General features: G+C 43.5%; 1 protein-coding gene across 1 annotated transcript; it reads right to left on the bottom strand.

Moving 5' to 3' along the window:
- Window positions 1–305: 305 nt before the first annotated feature.
- patl1 (PAT1 homolog 1, processing body mRNA decay factor) lies at window positions 306–12,746 on the bottom strand. Its single transcript, XM_041037027.1, has 20 exons — window positions 12,625–12,746; window positions 10,531–10,636; window positions 9,595–9,828; window positions 9,198–9,461; window positions 8,882–8,970; window positions 8,524–8,604; window positions 7,616–7,816; window positions 7,056–7,157; window positions 6,608–6,694; window positions 5,535–5,755; window positions 5,196–5,340; window positions 4,432–4,549; window positions 4,216–4,313; window positions 3,585–3,644; window positions 3,307–3,452; window positions 3,034–3,193; window positions 1,675–1,800; window positions 916–1,007; window positions 670–819; window positions 306–541 (listed from the first exon to the last, which is right to left on the bottom strand). Exons 1-20 carry the CDS (start codon window positions 12,637–12,639, stop codon window positions 520–522), a joined length of 2,517 nt encoding a protein of 838 aa, XP_040892961.1. The 5' UTR covers window positions 12,640–12,746; the 3' UTR covers window positions 306–519.
- Window positions 12,747–15,446: the final 2,700 nt, after the last annotated feature.

The raw sequence follows: 15,446 nt of genomic DNA, 5'->3' as shown, positions 1-15,446 counted from the left end.
CAAACTTAAGAAACGTATCTATGACTGATGCCTCTTATTTCAAACATCTAAGTAAAAACACAGATCAAGCACGGACACGGACAGTCACGTTAACCTGTGGTCAAGTTGTTACTTAGTTAAAATGTTGAGGATGTGGAGGAAGTGCATGAAAAGAGCCGAGTCCACATTTGTATATAATAGAAATACTTTTAATTTGAAGGTTCATCACAGGCATAATTGTAAACAAGATATTTAAAAATGCAGATTTCATTTGTATCATCATTCAGACTGTCCACCTCTCATGCACTCTGTCACTGTCATTTACACACACACACACACACACACACACACACACACACACAAAGACTAAACAGACAGAAAAACAAGTGACTAGAGATTCTGCTGGATTAAAATGATCCACAAAGGATTCACCTCAAGAGCACACACACACACACACCATTCACTCCCCTGACACACACACACAAAAAGAAATGTTTGCATCGAGTGGGGAGGGGGTTGTGTTGATGTCTGTAGTAACTTCTACCTGGACAAAGCAGAGATCCTGAGAAAAGAAAAGAACAACCTTAGATTTTTATTTCCACACTTGGAGCATTTCACATTAGGCCACAATGAAAGAGCATGTTTTTGATTTTGTGTGTTGTGTGTGTGGAGTGAGTGTCTGTAACTCACTGTAGCTTGTTCTGTAACAGCTCCAGCCTCTGCCGATCGACGTAGCGTGAGAAGAGGGAGAGCAGGTTGGGAGGGGTGAAGAGGGGAGGAGAGAGGGATGAGGAGGGAACGCTGAGCAGCTCCCTCGTCACTGAAAACACCAACTCAGTCCTGGACAGAGAGAGAGAGGGTCAGTGTGTGGAAAACATTTTGGGATGTGTAACGACGACTGAAGGAGCAGCTGACGCTACAGACGCAGTGGCTTACCATCGATTGTCGTCCATGAGCTGACAGTTGGGGTCTGAGCTTTGCATCCTCTCTCCTTCACTCAGGATCAGATACAGCAGTGTCACACCAAACTAGACAGAAACACAGAGGCGTGTGTAATATATGTATGTATGTGTGTGTGTCTTTGGTGCATTGGTGGACTTCAAAGTGTAGAGCTGACCTTGTTCTACATTTTTCCTCCTTATTCCTCCCTTAGTCTGTCTCTTTCCAACATCCTCTCTCTGTGGCTCTCAGTACCAAGCCTACTGGTCCGTACTGAAAACATAAATCTTTCAGAACAGCTCACTGATATATAACTTTCTTTTTTAAAAGGGCTCCGTAATTTCCAGCAAGCGTTACTGAACAGGGTTTGTGTGGTGTCACTCAGAGCAACATGTGCTTGGACAACGATGGAGCTCTGTGCCACGGGGGGGGAAAAAAAGGATATATCAGGCTCTGGATACACACACAGCACTTAGGATAGGTTTATTTTTCACCAGTGGTGTTGAACTAATGATTATATTGTGATACAGCTCAGCTGTAATGGAATTTGTTTTCAACAAGGAAAATGTGAAAGCAGCAGGTGCTGGGATCATCGGTCTTCATGCACAGTTCAGAGTGTGTGCTGCAGGCAGACAGCAGGTATCATCAGGGTGATGAGTCATCTTTCTTTCTTCTGTGCTCTCAGGTTGAGTCACTGTGGGTTTTACATCAGTCAGCAGGTTGTGTGTGTGTGTGTGTGTGTGTGTGTGTGTGTACCTTGTTGTGCAGTACTGTGGCCAGTTGGCCCTCGTTGCCTTGAAGCTCTTGAAGCAAGTCTGTGAGGGCAGAGCTTGACAATGATTGGATCACTGCAGAAACCGGCTCCACTAACCAGCACAGCACCTGGACAGGAGGACAGACAGAAGACAGAGGACAGAAGAGGTTAACAAAGTGCAGGCAGTTGTGAAGCTCTGAGCATTTCAAGGTTTACTAAATTGGATCTTTTTCATTGTGCAGAGGAAATCTTAATTACGTACAAACCTGAAGAACAAGACAAACATTTAATGTCTCTTATGTCTGTCTGTGTTCTGTAGTGTCAAGTGTTACAGATAAATGACAAGATCTTATATCATTAATTGCCAACTTGATGACTTTCTCATCACATTATGCCAGGACAGGGTTTCCTGCAGTGTTTGATATCAGATGTGGACTAACTCACATGAAATAAAGACCAATTCTGCTAATATTTTACCAACTGATACATTTTTTGAAAGAGAAAAAGCAGAGCTGAGGCACTTTTCCCCCACAGCTGAATAAGAAGGAATAAGGAATGTGGCTGTTGTTGAGGCTGTCACTGATCAGAAGACCGGGAGCGTCAGGATGTAGCTGGCCAGCCGCTTCTGCTGAACAACTTCCTGAGTAGAAACCTTGTGATATTTAAAACTGCCGCAACGTTTACGCAGGAGGAGAAAAAACATCAAGAAGAAATGTGGAACCAAACCAGCGAAAAATTCAAGTAAGAATTTAAGAATGCCCCCTACTGGACCACAACACAAACTACTTCAAACAGTGTCGTACACGCTCAGACTGTACATTTTGAATATGAACAGGACATTACAGTTTGGGAATCTATTTTTCGGCCTGTGTATAACACATTACCGCTATCCACTAACCTCCTAGTATAACCTCATCACACTACACACAGTGGACTGTAGCTCAGCACTGGCGTTAGCACATGACATAATTAATACAGCAAATGATCAGGGGTGCAAACTGATCTGTGGTGAAAAAGCTCCTTCCAGTTACTGACTGTTCTGTAGACCTGGTTTATATATGACTAAAAGTCAAAGTGTCACAGGCTGATTTCAGCTCGGCTCCTGTGCTTTCACTGAGCTTGGCATGTGCCCTTCTCAAGCAACACAACTAGGCTACTGTAACATGTGTTCCACTTAAGTATATCGTAAGCAACACAGGTCAGATTAAAAGAACAGACCTTCAGGATACACACACTGGGCTGTGGATGTCCACTAACTCCTCCACAGCATCTGTTATTTTCTTAAGACCTGGGTAATTTTCTGTTGTTTCACTTAGTCTGGATTTTTGTGGGAAAATGCTGTAAAACCTTGAAATGGTTACCTGGTCCTGCTTGTCCTTCTTGGCCAGGGCAGGAAGGTTGCGGGCAATTGCCATGACGATGGCGGTGGCCTGGGGCGAGGGCAGGAAGGGGAGGAGCCTGGATATGAGCCGCTTGCCCTTCCTCACTGACATGATCATCACACACTGCTCATCGCTTACTCTTATCAGGAGAAAGAAACAAAGAATTAGTGAGTGTGTGTGTTCTCATGATGCCTTACACAGAAAGCTGCATTGACTTGATACAGGCTCCTGTAGTTCAGCCCTGCCTCCTACCTGTCATCCCACTCCTTCTCCCGCAGAGAGTTGCACAGCTGCACTGTGTTGGTTTTGTGCTGCTCCAGCAGAGCCTCCCTGTCCTCTTCTGGTGCCTGGACAAAACGTTTCTCAAAGTCTTGAACCTCCAGCAGCAAACTGTACATCTGGAGGACAGGGTTGGACGTAGGGACAGAGAAAAGGGTCACAGAGGTGTATGTGGGATCCAGGAGTGTATCCTGCAGTTTGACTGAATATGTGTTCTACATGTACAGAGCCAGAGCCATGCTCATCCCTACCTTCTCCACAGTGTAGAGGATCTGTCGCCTCTTATTCCAAACCTGCTTCTCTCTTTTCTCCTAGCAGGCAGGCAGACAGGCAGACAGGCAGACAGACAGTCAGACAGGCAGGAAGACAGACAGACAACGTGACCAACAGAGCTTCAAAACTGACCAGCAAAATTACTCAAAATAGCACCAAGAGAATTCATAAATTAAGAAATACTACAAAATATGACAATCATGGCACCACACACTACTGTGTACTGTTTCCAAACTGTCAGCACTGCTGTTAGATAATGATCAACATGGTGAGGATGGAGAAAGAACAGCCCTGAGCCTGTGTTATATTATAACAACTTATAAAACACCACAACGTTGACCACTTGTGAGCTAACCAATCACATGGCAGCTTACTGCCTTGTCTGTGCATGTGACCAAAGCCAAGCAACAGAGTCACCTACAGAGCGCTGCAGGGTCATTCTGTGTCAAATCCAGGAAAGCACCATCTCACTAGCTATTGCTAGTCCACTTTATCTTTGCCATAACTACAACTTCAGAAAATAATGCTGCTGAAAGAGCTTTTCTACAAAAAGAGAACACTGAGAACATGTGTTCAAAAGAAAAAAAACAACAACACATGCAAACGGACCTCGTCATCTGTGCGAGTCGTCACCACAGCATCAATCATCTTGCGGGGGTTGTTGACACTGGAGACCGTCAGTTTCCCTAAAGAGCCTGCAAACTGAACTGTTGACAAAACACAGGTCAGCGTTCGACAGAGGTGTCCATGACGTGTGTGTGTGTGTGTGTGATCACATACTGTGCAGAGCAGGAAATATTCTTCCCGTGTTCTGTTGTTGTTTACCTGGTCTATAGGTGTGTTCAACCTTGGCGACCTGTGGTGTGATGAGTTTGGTGGTGTGCTCCTTCTTGCTGCTGTCTCTCTCTCTTTCCTGACGCTTCTCCATCTTTTCATAGTAATTCTACATGTGTAAACACACACACACACACACACACACAGTCAGCGATTGTCAAACAATTTTGAAACATGTCTTCATATTACATGTTTGACTGAACACAGCAGTGTTGGCAAGAACTAGTTCCAGTTACACACACAGCTAATTATGCTGCAGAGTATCAGTCTGCTCTGTTCACTGTCCTCCTGCTCTCTGTGCTCATAACATTTTCTGTATGTGTTGTCAGACAACTGAATGAGTGTGAAACAGTTATCTCACTGTGGCCCATAAACACCACATGTTTGTCAGCAGCCGTTCCCAAGCAGCTGCGCCGCGTTGATATAATCCTCATTTTACAATCGGGACAAAAATCATGTGACAAAATGCTGTCTTTTTAATTGGCTGATGTCATCATTTTGCAAAAGTTCAGTTTATCCTGCACACAGTGAAACAACAAGTCAGCATTTTAAGATTTACACACTCTGAAGGAAGTCTGGGAAAAGCTCCATTTTTAAGGAAGGACAGGGGCCTGAAAGACAAACTGAACTGGCTTAACGTGGACATACTTTGAGAAGCTAATGCTGCAACTGTGGCACTTTAGCTTTATAAATGACGTAAATGATTTACTGATCGTCATTAAAAAAGGGCCAGATATTCTGAGATCAAAACCAACCTGATAGTAGTAGTCATCCAGGTAAGGGTCAGTACTTTGCAGCTGCATCATCTGGATCTTGGTTACCCACTCCTTCTCTTTCTGAGTCATCAGATTACTGTAGGGGTCCCTGCTGCGCCGGTCCCCTCCTGTCCTGCCACGGTCCCTATAGGAAGGTACAGAGATGTAATGGTCTGCTCAGTGGTCTCCTGAGGGGAGGACACCGTCTTGTGACTGATAGACGACAGCTGTCATCTCTGAAGTTTCTGTGGTGCGTGACCTTATACACTTCATCTGCTCAAGTACTCTGAGACACTGTTCATATGTATAGTAGGTACACACACATATACTCTTCCTTACCCTCCTCGGCTTTGCATGCGCTGGGTGAGCATGCGGCGGTGCTGAGGGTGGAGGTGGGTGGTGTTGTGCCGGATGGGTGGCGTATGGTTGGGGGGGCCATGAGGGGGCAGCGGACCCATTCGGTGACCGTGTGGAGGAGGAGGACCCCCGAAAAATGGCCTGAACCCTCCACCACCTGGTAACAACGGAGGCGCTGGTCCACCGCGGGCAAAACCTGCAACCTGGAGTGTGAGAGGGTGATTCATGTGAGTCACAGGTGAACTCTTTAGGTACTGGGGCTGCTGTGTCAGGAGAGAAGCTTTTAGAGCATGCAACTGTCAGCCAGTCTAATCTCATCACACAGAGGCTCCACCTCTCCACCATTATCCCATGATTTCACCGTGTTCTCCTGCCATACGATGATCATCTTAGCTGAAGAACATTTAAACCACCTCTGCTGTCACTGCAGTTTATGCCATTTGCAATTTCCCCACCCCACCACCAGCAGGGTCAAGGCCCTGTCGAAGGCTTCCCTGGGGGAATCTAAGACTGGTTGATATTCATAGGACTCTATCCCTGTACATCTCTTTAACATGTACAGGGATAGAGCCAAGCTGAGCCAAGCTGGATAGCCAATAAGAGAACATTTGTACTGAATTTGTTTAGATTTCCTTTCTTTTTCATTTTTGATGGAGGTGAAGAGTTTCTGTTCCTGTCTTCCTGTTTCAAGTCTTTCAGAGAGGCTGAGCTGAAGATGTCTAACACTAGCAGTGCATCTAAAACCATAAAGTGAAACTGATGTTGATGATCTGAGCACAGCTAAGACATCAAATAATCGACTTTCTTAAAATGTCAGATCAGTCATTCCACTGGTATTTAAGTCAAAAAACACCATCCCCCTTCTTCGTTCTTGTGCACTCACTGAAGTGCTGTAACTTCTGTATTGCATTTACTCCTGCAGTGACCACGTTTCTCATGAAGAATCGTTACAGTTGTGTTATTCTCAGGCATTACCTGTTACCAAATCCAAGACACAGGGAGTTGGTAGCACCTGACTACTTAAAAAGTAGCAAGTGTATGTGTGTGGTACTAACCTGAGAGTTAAGCAGCTGGGCCCGTTGAATTTGAGACAGAACCGGACCAACTCCAGGAGGGAACGGACCGCGACACAGCGGAGAGTTCTGAGCATAAACAGGATGATAACAACTTCACTGATAGCTCATAATAACCTGGAATAAAGGCCAGTTTGTCTGTCTCTCGTCTTTACTTCCTACGTAAAAGGTAAAGTCTGGCATCTTGGGAAAGAAGCTTGTTTGCTTTCCTGCTCGGAGCTAAATGAGGAGCGCTGTTGAGTCTGTATGGTAAATATAAAGCTACCACCAGCAGAGCAGCTTAGCTTAGCATAAAGACAGATAGCTCAGCTCAGTCCAAAGGTTAAAAAAATTTTACCTAACAGACCCTCCTAACCTCAGGAATTCTCTGACTTCATGTGCATACAAAGCAGAAGGACTGAGGGGAGGACGGAGGAGAGGAAACACTCACAGCTATATTGAGGAGGGTGTTGGGTGACAGACGTTCAGGGAAAGGAGGTGGGTATCTGTGCTGGACCGGGGCTCTCACATGAACCGCTGTGGGATGGTGGGTCTACACATACACAGACACAGATGTGCACATATAGAGAAGAGGACAAGGTTAACAGAGACAGTGCTAACTACTGTGTTGAGCAATATCGCAAAGCAATGCACAAAGTAGCTTCAACAGCTAATGAAACTACTAGATGTACTACAGTGAGGCTAAATGACAACACCAACAAGATAATGTATTAAAAGCATATTACTGCTGTAAATGGTATTTGTGTTAGGCCCTATGTGTGGACTGACTTTAGGTCTTCCAGTGGTGGTATCAAAGGAAACACTATGGTAGGTGCTATCATGAATGTATGTGAAAGCCTCTGGCATTCTAGACTAACACAACAAGGAAGAAGCCCACAGTAATAATGGGGAGACTTAGTGTTCATTCTGACCTCAGACATAATGAAAAGAAGAGAGTGACAGAGGGAAAAATATCAGTAAGGAAACACAGAGTAGTGGCCCGCTACTCACCTGATGATTCAGCATGTGGCTCATTGGCTGTTTGGGAGGGGTCCCGATAGGCACCGCCCTCACCGGAGGGGAGCCGATCACAGGGGAAGAAGAGCGTGGAGGTGGGACCCTCTCTGACAAATCGCGTCCTTCATCATTCCTACCCTGAGGAGGTAATTTAGGAAGGCCCACCTCTTTGATTATAGACATTAGTGGACTATCCTGAAGAGGAAGAAGGCAGTAAACAAAGTATAAGAAAGATATAGATGATTTGTGCTAATAAATAAATAACTGTGGTAATATCTTACAAACATGTTGGTACTCATTTGTATTTGGGGCATAAATCAATACATACTAATGAACACTAACAGGATTCTTTTTTTACCATTACAGAGAGCAGGAATGACTGAGCTGCAGTCAAACTGGTCTGCTTTTTTTATTAAACTGTGTGAACTGTGGAGAAGTTTAAAAACTGGTCTGCTGGAATCTGTGCACAGTGTTAAACTAGCTGGATTTTTTTCTATGGCTTAGGAGTAAGAGTACACACTACACAGCGAGAAAGCAGGAAAAATGCTGGCCAATCAGTTGCGTGGTTTAAGAGCAAAACAAGTAGTAGTGGGAAACGTACGGCAAACTGGGAAATTACCTCTGACCAGAAATGTATCAACCTTGTATTCAAAGCCCTTCATTTGAAGTTAGACACCTCAGTGTATGGAGTGGTTTAAATATCTTGGCATCTGCCTCTAATGGCAACATGTCCTACAAGGGTAATTTGTGAATTTCTGTTTTTAGTGATGCCCCATTGATTTCTATTAGCTATTCCTTCGATGTGGCTCTGCATGTTGCCATGGGTGTAAACACAAGCTGAGGATAAGCTGTTCAATTAGACACAGTGTTGAAGAAGAAACAGGAGAATGAGTGTCCCTCACCTCCATGTGTGTAACCAATCCGGGGCTGACACTGACTGGCCCAAAACCCATACTGTTCTCCCAAATACTGTGAGAGTTCATCTAGGGAGATTTAAAAAAAAAAGATGTTACAAAAATAAAGTTTAAATGATTGTTACTGCAGTGCTCTGGTTGCTCAGCACAGCAGCTATACTAAATATATTTGGGAGTTTTAAGTAAAATCCAGGAAATTATTTAATCTTAATTCTAGGGACAAACATTTCAAGCAAAAATACTATTCACCCACCACCTGCCTCACAACATAAAGCAACTGCATCTTTACCAAAAGCATTGCAGGCTTTGAAAAACACTGATACACAGAGATAATTGAAAAACTAACCTGGCCGATAGGAGCAGATGCTCTGCGCAGCAAGTGCTGCTGCTGTTGGTAGCTGAGCATTGATGATGGAGGAGGGCCAGGAGGAAGGCCTGGAGCAGCACAGACTTCAGTTAAACAAGGTCAGTACAACTATGTAACAGAGTAAACCATACTGTCACAGAGTAGGTGAAAACAGCATGTTGTGGCTGAAGGTAAATCTGTGTTCATTTCCCTCATAATCCCTCATCATTACTGGTTATGTGAGAAGAAGGGCTGGTAATGGATGCTGATTAAGTTGCTGCTGAATTGAAAAAACCAAAAAGGCATTTATCATCACCTGAAGTAGAGGGGCCAGGAGGCAGCTGGTGCTTGGGGTGATGCGGATGCTGGTGTGGTTGAGTAGGATGCGGGATGGAGGAGTGCTGGGGCAGAGCTCTCGGTCGGTCCAACCCCTGCAGAGCGGACAAGCTGGATCCTGAAGAGCTAAGGGATGGACAGGGCCTCTGAGTCGCTCCGACCCCAGCGATTGCTGGGTCGGCCTCCAGGATGAGTCTGGCCAGGGACTCAGCCAAGTCACCTTCACCTCCTCGATCCTCTACATCTGAAATAACAGTTTTACTTTCCAACAGGTGTCTTACTTCTGAAAAATGACCACAAGTGTCAGGAAATCTATGATCTCACAGAGAAATGAACTGGATTTCTGAGCAGAATCAGTCCCCAATTACGTCACTGACCTGGAGGAGGAAGTCCAGAGGAAGACGAGGAGAAGTTGAGTGAAGAGAGGGAGGATGGCAGGGGAAGATGGCTTGCAGAGGCAGGGAGATGGATGGAGGACGAGTCCTCAGCTCCTCCTAAATCCGATTCTCTTCCCATTGCCCCTCCTCCTCCTCCTCCTCCACCTCCTGCTCCTAGCCCATCCCGCTCATCGAGCTCAGCGAGGCGTTTGTGCTCCTCTTGCCAGTCGTCATCTGGGAGAGGAGAAGAACCAGAAAGATTGGTTGGTTGTTCTATGGCGATCAGTCATCTGTGCTACAACCTTAGATACATTTCAGAGACATATTAGCTTTTTGGGTTTATAACTGTGACAAACACAAACACAATCACAATGGCCATGTAGTACGTTTGTGAGGGTGACCAACAGTAATGGGGCACACCTACAGATGCAAAACAATCCTCATCACAGTTTGACTACAACCATTTTAATTTATGTCAACACAATCAAAAGAAGAGCCAAAAAACACGAACACATGCCACTAAATATTTATTGGGCAAATTTTAAAAAATGGATGTTCAGAAACACAGTTTGATCTTTAAGAGAGAAGAAGACACAATAAGACACAATTTTAACTTTAACTCTACAGTGAAAATCCCTCCTGCAGCACAGTCATCTCATATATATCATACGTAATGTCATAGTTACTGATTTCATTCATTTTCTGACATAACTCTGGAAAACCCCCTAAAGCCAGTGTGAACATCTTACATTCAGATGTGACACTTCAAATCACAATCTGTTATATTGACATTGATCACAACAAAAAAGCATATCTCGGATTAAAAAAAAAAAATCTTCTGTAGACCGAATTATATCAAACCAGTGTAATTACAAATAAGCAAATGAGTGTTTGTAGAGATTGTAGAGACTTAAATGTAATTAATTTATGACTCACCAATGGCCCCTGCTCCAAAGGTGTCATCGTTGAACTGATCAATTTCATCTTCCTCTTCTACCAATCCCTCGTCTTCCTCCTCCAGCGTACAGTCTTCATCCAGGGACTGCAAAGACATCACGAAGGACAGATGGAGGGACAGGGGATAGAGTGAGAGGAACATGGATGAGAGGCAGGACATGGAGATGTGGGTAAAAGAAAAATGATCAAATTTTATCAGCTGGTAAGATTTTCTTATCGGCTGACAGGCAGTGACATACACTCTTCCACTGCCCTGTTGGGCAGCCTTTAAACCTGCTCTTGACTTGGTTGAAAACAAATTTGGCCACAGTCATTTGACTGGTGTCCATCCAATTGTGAAAAATTAGGCAAAAGAAAGAAGTTCAGAGATAAATCTTGATTAGTTAAACACATTAACATTAACAAAGGCTCAGTTAGAGCATCCGTGTACAATATTTCTGTATGCATAATACAAAGGCTCTGGAAATGACTCACCTAAAAGAAATGCAGCTATCATTCACTTTTACTGCCATTAAGTGTTAAAATGTCTGCCATGCAAAAAGTCTATTACTGTCCAAGGATGTACATATTGTGTGCTGATGATCCAGCTTGATGCACTGATTTAATATATGCATCTGACAGTCGATCACTTTCATGTACCTACTGTTGTTGGAGACACTCCCAACTCTGCTATTAGGAAATGTTTGTCGGATGCATCGTATCAAACGCTCTTGCTGTTGAGTGAGCCTGATCATCAGTCTTCAGTAAACAATGTATTCACAACAGCCTGCTGTTTGTTTGGTGACTTTTTTGTCAAGCAATCTCACAAATGTGACAACGTACGCTCAGTCATCTTTCAATGTGCAAAACTTACGGATACCAGCTTCAACATCTTGTATTGGAGGAGATTCAAAGAAACTCTCATAATTATGTTCTTTTTTTTTTTTTTTAGGTTTAACCAGCATAATCGACTGTCAGGAGGCTTTTTGAATGCACCCTCTTATGCCTGCCATTAATTCCTGATCCCAAATTGTGCACGGGCCTTCTGCTGCACCAAAAGCATTATGGTTTAATCAGTAGATCTGCAAATTTAAGGCAAGTTACATGGAGGGTCAGTTTCTTAAGAAACTGATGGGATGTTGTATTATTGAACAGGTGATTAAAGCATCTAAACTCGAATATGAGCTCCAAGTGCACCATTACTCCATAGAAGGCATATGTTGACTACACTTGAAAGATGAACCATAAGTCTCCTGCTGCTAATGGACCACAGTAATGAGTGTGCCACTGATTTAATTTTAAAACTCAGCATGATAAAAATTTCCAGTAGCATTAGCATAATGCACTAAAGTGGTTAAAGTGTGTTAAATTTGTTTTAGTTAAGAATGGGTTTAGAGAGATTCCAGTTTGACTTAAACACCAGTCTAGCTCATCTAGTAAAATATAACAAATTTAGCAGTGAGTCCGAAAATACTTCAACACAATAGCCAGTTAACATAACCTATTAGTTGGCTAATTCAGCAGTGACCGAGCATGGTTTCTCACTCGGGCAGACAATACAAATGCGTAGCAATTACCTCGAGAAAAAAAAATTATAGGAAACATTAAGTGTGCCAGTTAGCAGCTCCCTTTTAAAGGTCCGACTAAAAATACAACCCAAGACGACTTCTCCACGACCCTCTGACACCCTGAAGGTAGCAAGCGAATCCGTTAGCTAAAATGCTAACGCTGACGTTACATCATGCAGATCCCACGTCGATGGAAAACTGCTGCCGTAAAACTAGTATGATACTGTCCGGTCAGAGCACATCACTATCACACCCTGGCCTTTCATTGCTGAGAATAATCTACGAAACAATGTGCTCATTCTTGTCACCAGGGTAAATAAGCGCTCACCTTCCCTCCGGCTCATGTCACCAGGCAAGCGGGCTGCTTCACAGGCCGCCAACCGCATTGATTTTGGCAGTCGCATAAACAATAGACAGCATTCACCATATAAATCACACGCAGTGTGGAATAACTACCAGCCCGCTGTAAACCACCTGACATGAAATTCAGCAGCGGGAACGTAAATTTTTAGGGAACAATGCTTACCTGAAATCGAAACATCTATCTTTAGGCTTTCGGGAAAAGAAGTGCATCAGGAGCGAGGCGGCGCGCAAATGACGCAGCAGAGACGTCCACTTGAACGTGCGTTGAAGAACGACGTGACCGAGCACGCATTTTTGGGCACAGACGAGGGCGGGGCTCCTCGCTGTTTTCATCAGAACAGAGACTGCGCACTTGGAATCATTTCCTGTATCGTTGTCACGTGGGTTTCGCCACTGTCCCGCCCCTTTATGGCGACTGGGAGAAGTGAATGTTTGCGTAACCGTTGTGTGATTCTTTACGCAACTGAAGTAAATATTGGACCGATTTTTCACAAGCCACACGTTTCACAAACATTCTGACACTAATGAAGAGACAAATCTGGAAATATTAACTTAGAATGTATTGTTTTTCGCCATGCTCATTCCTATATTTACTCTGCTTCTTCTGTACAAATTTTGGTGTGTAACTCATCCCACAACTTTGAGAACACGTAGGCATTCGTGATTTGAGTAAAAGTCCGTGGAAAGTCGTTGAAAAGATGATTTAACCCATCCCTTTTTGGAGCCATATTTCTTCATCAGACTTCCATGTAAAAACATGATTAAAATGTAACTATAGGTCACAAGACTTCAGACTATATTGGGTTAAATCAGTATTTTGATACCTGGTATGGATTTTATGTAATCACAGTTTAAGTGAGATTTTTTTTTTGACTGTCAGATTGTATAATGGGTGTGCATTGTGTGTACTGTTCAGAGCTAAAGTGCGCCATCACCCACTCTCTAACAGCCATCCCTAAAAGTTTTCCCAAAAAACCTCTTTCAGTCTCTTTAAATTCCCACAATTGCTAGCCTTCAGAGAGAGAATTTATATATCAAAAGTTAGAAAAAATTGTCCTCTCTCACCCAGCGTTACTCTCACTGTGACACGGCTTACGGTCTTTAAATAAATCCCCTCCAAGCACAGAGCGCACTGTCTAGAACTCCCATAGACTGCCATGTTAAACTGAGCTCTTAAGTTCTTGCCAAAAACAGAGATGATGGGAGTTTTTAAACAGTGATAGCTCCTAAACAGGAGCATATTTAATATATCAGTGTACTTTTTATTTTTTTGTTAATAGGACTTGTACATTTCAAGCTACACTGTGCCTTACAGTTAAGGACACTTCAGCTGTGGATACTGAAAGCTGCCCCCAGTTTTGAAACACAAATACTGTAACTCATGCCAGATTAGACCAGTGCTCTGGCTGGTGTTGGTGGACGTCTGCTGGATTGCTTCAGAAAACAAATCAGAGGAGGCTGATTAGATTTTTAGAGCTAAAGCCTCCGGAGTTTCCTGCAACACCAGAGGGCAGCATTGATTAACTGGTAGAGAAACCACTCTCAACATATTTGTCCTCTTTGTGGAAAGAAATAATTCAGAGCTAAAAGCGAATAGATTGAGAAACACAGGGTATCAGTTGTTTCTTAAAATCATTGATTTACTAATTCTACATAGACCAGGTATAAGCAATTACCAAGATTAACTTTTGGGTTGTTAGGTTGCTGTTATTGCCTTTACACATTTGTTTCACTTGGCTTGTGCCATCACCTGAAAGTTTCTTTGACCCTGCTTTTTGGCTTGATGATTCCCAGATTCTCTGGCAGGCCATGTCTGTTGTTGTCGTTTGGTGTCCAGTGGCTATTGAAACTAGCCAGCTAAGGGAGCAGCTAAGCCATGAGATCTAACCAGGATTGTTCCTGCTGATGTTAGGTTGGAGCTAAGAGACACTGAACATCTGATCAATGACCTCCTTCAGAGGCAGGCTTAACTTGGCTTTCGGCTGGACTGATGTGAACTCCAGGAACTCCTCTGGCCCTAACGCCAGAGGACCATGGCTGTACTGTTCATGAGTCCTCCTGGACGGACAACTGCTGTCAGATGGAGTCTCTCTATCTGCCCCAACAGGCAACAAGGACGTCCCCAAGCTGTCATATTGTTGAATACACCCCTCCTGTCCTAGACCTTCATCCTGCTGTCCACATTGTTATTGTAACTTTTTAATTACTTGCAGAAAGGAATGTATCTTTCCTGGTTCAATTTCCACTCAGTCATTTTTATGGCACTGAACACTGGTTTCAGATTTTCTGCATTGCCACTGGTCATGACTGTGTGGTGGCACTTTCTTTAACAAAGGCTCTCAGACAGGAGAATATCTTTCTGATTTTATTCATACATCTGCAGGTGGGCACAAACAACCATCAACAATGTCTCAGGCTGAATGGACAGTGAGGCTTGACTTCACTCTCCCTTTTAAGCAGCATGTAGATGCACTCTTCACCTGAGATGTGATCGCTTGCTTCCCCTCCTTCACACACTGAAGCAGGAAAGAGTGTTTCCATCTGAGTGGAGGCTTTATCCTCGGGTGCAGGGTTGAGCATGCTACTTACCTTCTTAATCATGTTGTTAACCAGACACTGATGGAACAAACAACGCTATATATGGTATATCCAAGAACACCTGCTTATTGTGCAATTCATCTGTCTGCAAGACACCATGAAACGCAGAGTATCTGTGGTTTAGTGGTGTGGTAAAAATAGGTTGAGGTGTGCTTGTTTTCCTCATCTGAAATTTAGCCTTTTTCTTTGAAGGGGTAACTAAAATGCTTTGTATTTTAGTATATGGGCCAAGTTCACTGATGCTTTTATACAATACTTTTCAAAACTTTTGTTATGTTCAAATATGCTAAAATTCTGATTCTGTGATTTTAATGCGTGTTTGTTTTCCTGAGAATCCCCTTGCATCAGAGTTTTTAAATGTGGTAGATTCTTGCTAATGTCTCCACC

This window comes from Toxotes jaculatrix, chromosome 4 (assembly GCF_017976425.1).
Source record: "Toxotes jaculatrix isolate fToxJac2 chromosome 4, fToxJac2.pri, whole genome shotgun sequence".
Lineage (NCBI taxonomy): Eukaryota > Metazoa > Chordata > Actinopteri > Toxotidae > Toxotes > Toxotes jaculatrix.
This window is presented reverse-complemented; position numbering and strand designations above follow the sequence as displayed.

Coding starts and splice junctions, on each gene's coding strand:
- patl1 (XM_041037027.1), bottom strand. Junction 8,971..9,197: donor TCCTGGCCCCTCTACTTCAG/GTGATGATAAAT, acceptor GTGCTGCTCCAG/GCCTTCCTCCTGGCCCTCCT. Junction 4,314..4,431: donor TGAACACACCTATAGACCAG/GTAAACAACAAC, acceptor TTTTGTCAACAG/TTCAGTTTGCAGGCTCTTTA.